The 5,298-nt window shown below is 41.4% G+C and overlaps 1 protein-coding gene across 1 annotated transcript; it reads left to right on the top strand.

Annotated features, from left to right (window-relative positions):
• Positions 1-2,474: 2,474 nt before the first annotated feature.
• LOC106632587 (zonadhesin) lies at positions 2,475-5,281 on the top strand (the record flags this gene model as incomplete). Its single annotated transcript, XM_014330738.1, is given in 2 exon segments — positions 2,475-2,693; positions 5,180-5,281. Coding segments are annotated over 2 exon segments (321 nt in total), but the record flags the coding sequence as incomplete, so codon positions are not given.
• Positions 5,282-5,298: the final 17 nt, after the last annotated feature.

Here is a 5,298-nt window from a genome sequence, read left to right as displayed (position 1 = left end):
GTACCTGGGCCCGCCTACTATCCTCGGAAAAGTAAAATGATTGGCTAGAATCCAAAGTGTATGACATCTCAGGGGGAAAAAAAACAACTGTGTGCAGCCTTTTGGTCTGGTTACTACCGTTTACGTCAGAACCGGGGCCATAATGGCACCGGATATCGGTACCCATCCCTAGTCCTGATGACAGCCAGTTTATGCTACAGTGGATGATGAGAGTCAAACCTTAAATATTGATCCATATGAGTTAATGTGATCCGTGAAATGTGGTATGTCCTGAGATTTGATTTTCAACCAGGTAGCCATTCCCCGACTCTCTTTGCATGGTACTCATGGCCATTGATCAGTGGGCTTTGGTCAGTAGCTGTTGATCAATGGTCATGAGAATTTGCATAATTAAGATTAAGGAACTGACCTCACAGCCCATTGTTCCTTCAGTGGGCTGGTTTCAGTCATTATGCAAATGTACTGTTTATAAGAAGGGGAAACCTGCAGTCAGCTGAGACTGAAGAGTCACTTGGATGAGTCACGAAAAATTTCTCCCACAAAAATGTTACGTCCAGATGAACAGAATCAGCTTTTGAAGATTTACTTACCTGGATGATTGAGCATGCATCAAGACGTTATTGCTATAATAGTATATATAAAAATATATAATATACATATTACTTTTTTTTAACAACTACTATGTTATCAATTATCAATCTAACTCTAATGTAAATAAAAATAGAATTCAATTGAAAATGACTCATTTTGAATTTGCAACAAACCTCAAAAGAGTTGGGACAAGGTGTTTACTCCTGTGTAGCTTTTTGGGATCACCTTCATTTATTGCTCTTGCTTTGAATGATAAATCTTAATAACCAGAATTTGTTGATGGTGCATAACACTGTGTTCACAGACAGTGGTTTCTGAAGCAACTGCGGTGATTTTCATGACAGAATCATATCTGTTATTAATACATTACTGTCTGGAGTCTTCAAGATTGTAGCCAATCAATATTGATTTTCGGCCTTCTCAATTGCACAAAGAGCTTTCTCCAGATTCCCATTTTGGTGTATATTAGATTCATTGTGATTTTATGCTGAGGAACATTATTCTGAAATTTTGTATTTTTATACTCCATCATATTACTGACCACTTGTCAATAACAATTGCATCGGCCTAATTAGTTCCTACAGTTGATTTTTTTTAGTACCACTTACTCCAGCCTTTGTTACCCCAATCCCAACTTTTGTGAGACACTCAAAACGAGCTAATAATTTTTGGAAATAGGAAAATCTCTTGGTTCAAACACCTGATATTTATTTGGTATTCTATTTGAATAAAATAACAGTTTATAAGTTTTGCAAATCAGTGAATTGTGCTTTTTATTTACATTTTACATAGCATCTCCACATTTTTGGAACTGGGTTTGTAAATCTAAATAAAAAGGTCCTCATACTGTTTACAATCACAAATTTATATCTTGATAGGTTCCAGTGGAGCATTGAATATACTCCAAAACAGTAATACTCTAAACTTACTCTTCATTGCTTCCTGTTCACAAAATCTTGGCACAGTGTATAGCTCTACCTGTTTTATTTGGCAGAGCATTTACTTTTGACACAGTCCCTAAGGAATTTGTGTCCCAGATTGAAATCAAACTTACCATATTCTTGTTCTTATACTACTACATTTTAACAAAGTCATATATCTAGAACTTATAAATCTGTCTTAATCAAAGGAGCTTGTAAAGAAAAGCATCTGGACTTCTTTAAGTTTCCTTAAAGATGTTTCAATTCTAATCCGAGAAGCTTCTTCAACTCTAAGAGCAATTGGTGAACAGTCCCTGATTTTTAAGCCTTATTGGGAGTGGACCTAAGGGGGCCGTGGACCCCCTAATGTTCCTCTGCATTATCACATGAGCCACGGTTAGAAAACAGGTGTGGGTCACAATCAGCACAGGTTTCGGGTGAATCCATTATGAGACCTAGCCTCACCCTATCATGTGACTTACTGAGGTGAAATGACCCAGGATGTGAATGGGTGTTAAGGCATCTGGGAAGGATCTCAAAACTGCATTATAGATGGCAGAGAGTTGGTGTCGTAAACCCCCGCCTCTGTTCAAAGATCAAAAGCTCACAGTGGACATAGATGGCTTCTTTCACTCCTCTTTCAAACTATCTATGTTCTCTGTCCAAAATGTGGACATTGGCATCCTCTTAGGGACACTCCCAATAGGGCTTAAAAGTCTGTGACTGTCCACCAGTTGCTCTTAGAACTGAAGAAGTTAAAGAGGTGAAATGTCTTAAAGAAAAGTCCAGACACTTTTCTTTCCAAGTTCCTTAGACTACGATGACCTGGATGGCTGAGAACCTTCATGGACAAATCTGCCTTAAATTCTCTTACATCAATACATTACATTCGTATCAAAATGCCAATATACCATTTATCTCTTGTTATTTTCTTTAGGTACATCCACGTGCGTCGCATCTGGTGATCCACACTACACCAGCTTTGACAAACGCAAATATGACTTCATGGGCAACTGCAGCTATCTGATGTCTAGTCCATGCAATGACACAACTGTGCCCTACTTTGAGGTCCATACTGACAATGAAAACCGGTATAACAGGCCGACTATCTCCTATGTGAATGCAGTACATGTATACGCACAGATGATAAAGATCTCCATTCTCAAAGGTGGCACTGTGCAGGTAAGAAATAAGAGAAGGAAGGAAAACCAATCACGCTTTCACGTTATCAGGCACTACTGCATTACAAACAAACATCATTCTGTGGTACAAATCACTGCACATGCTCAGGAACACTTCTGAAAACCACTGCAATTGACCATGGAAGGAAACTTGCACTTACACTTACCACTTTGCACATGTTCAGGAGTTGAGTGATCACATTTGTTGATCACTCAACTGGCACTGGTTTCACTAGCTACCAGTGTCACAGCTGGCGGGGTGAGCCGTGTGGTGTAGGAGAAAAAGGACCCAAAATGCAGGCAGTGGACTGGTGATGAGAGTGATGTTTTATTTACAGAAGAGGAGCGACCGAACAGGCAGTGAGAAAAGACAAATGACTGAAAAAACCTAGACTGGGAAAACTAAATGACAAACCTAGGCATAAAATGTGGGCTGAGAATGCAGAGAGACGTAGTTACACCGAGAAACACAGACGATCCGACGATGAACAGAAGCCAACACACACTATAAATACACACTAGGTAATGAGGAGATGACATGCAGGGGTGGACACAGCTGACACTAATGGACATGATGAGAAGCAGACAAAGTAAAACCGGAAACACACAGACTGTTTTACAACAAAACGCAGGGACCTGAACGGAGCACAGAAGGGAGACACAGGTAGGGATAATAAACATGACAACCAACCCAAAGAATTAATACAGAATCAGAAGAAACACCAAACACAGGATGAAACCAAAACGAAACACAAAACGCTGGGTCAACAACCCAGGATCATGACAACCAGTGCCATCGGAATGACAATAGTTCAATAGTCTGATCTTGATCCTAACATTCAGGGACATCGAGTTCCAAATAGGTTAGAGATAGGTCCTTCTCTCACCCCAACCAGTCGCAGCAGATGGCCGCCCCTCCCTGAGCCTGGTTCTGCCGCAGGTTTCTTCCTGTTATAAGTCGCCTTTGTCGCCAAAGTGCTTGCTCATAGGGGGGTCATATGATTGTTGGGTTTGTTCTCTGTATGCATTATTATAGGGTCTACCTTCAAATATAAAGCACCTTGAGGTGAATGTTGTTGTGATTTGGCACTATATAAATAAAATTGAATTAAATTGAATAGATTTGGAAACATCGGAAGACTTCGGCCGCCTTCCCTACTCTGAAGTCGCATCCTTGTCTGATGCCAGTATTGATCTTGAAGAAATCCGTTGAGAAATCATCTCTCCAGACGCAGCGGCGGGAGTTGGAGTAGAGAACACAAAAGGCATCTACAAACTTGCTGGGGGACTTCATATTGACGTAAGATAGCCCTTAGAGTCAGCCGGTGCACGATGTCAAAAGCCGTCTCAAAGTCGATGAAATTAATAGAAATCTTCTTTTGGTATTACGATGTTTGTTCAATGATCATGCGGAGTGTGAAGAGTTGGTTGACTCAGGACTGGCCACTCCGAAAGCCAGTCTGCTCTTCTCCCAGTCGTTCGCCCACTGCACATCATAGCAAACTCAAAAGAATGAGGAAAAACACTTTCCCGGGTACCAACAGCAATGTGATGCCCTGCCAGTTGTTACAGTCGCCCAAATCACCTTCCTTCCGAAGTTTGATGATGACTGGGATCCACCGTAATTGAGCATTTCAGGGAGGATCTCATCCAGGCCAGCGGCCTTTCCACTCTTGAGGAATCGGATTGCTTTCTTGACTTCGGCATGTGTTTGACTCAACGTTGGTCTTGCTCAGCTAGGGTGAGCGGGACTCGTCCATTTTTCTCTTGGATTTGGACGCAGCAACCACTGCGAGCCCCAGTTAAATCTCGTACAATGCGACATAAGGTTCAGGTATCGTTCGGCTGCTTCTTGGGCTTCCATGCCTTTGGTTTCGATCCACTCTCACTTGTCACACCGGCAGCTGCATTTGACCTGTCCGACAAGGTATTAGTATGCGGTCGTGGCCCTCTTTTGCTGCTGTGCAGGAGCATGCGGGTCAGAGGCCAGCTGGTCCTGAACCAACTTCACCAAACAACTTTGAACGAGAAGGCTTTTGACAGAGTCCACCATTTTGGGACTGGCAACGGCGGAGCTGATGTAAAGAAAAAAAACATATAATAAGATCCAGAAAGGCTTCCATACCAAATCACCAAAACTAACTACACCCAAACCAAGAACTCCTGGGCCAACTACACCCAGACCCAAACAAACAATTCAAGGACCAGTTGTGATTTTGTTGCGTTAATGTAACACAGCTATAAATGTGCCCATGTGCCAATTGTTATTGAAATGGGTTAGAGTGGAATCAAGTTGAAAATAATAAATTTTTATGTGGTTCTTCTTTTTTTTTATGTCTTAATCTGTTGTTCAGACATCATTGGCATGATGAGGGACTGTTTCTTTTTAGTTACAGATAGTAATGTTGTGACATGGGTAATTCAAAAATGAAAATGTTGGCTAATAATTGACCAGATTTGATGTACTCTGCCTATTTTCCCATACAGGTTAATGGGACCAATGTCAATCTGCCACTGTCCCCGGCCCCTGGTATTTCTGTGTTCAAGTCAGGAAAACACTACACTGTCTCCATGAACTTTGGTGTGACGGTTCGATATGATGGAAA

Source organism: Haplochromis burtoni, unplaced genomic scaffold (assembly GCF_018398535.1).
Source record: "Haplochromis burtoni strain Fernald_Lab_line unplaced genomic scaffold, NCSU_Asbu1 Contig_982, whole genome shotgun sequence".
Classification (NCBI taxonomy): domain Eukaryota; kingdom Metazoa; phylum Chordata; class Actinopteri; order Cichliformes; family Cichlidae; genus Haplochromis; species Haplochromis burtoni.
The sequence above is the reverse complement of the archived record's forward strand: the minus strand, read 5'-3'. Positions and strand labels throughout refer to the sequence as shown.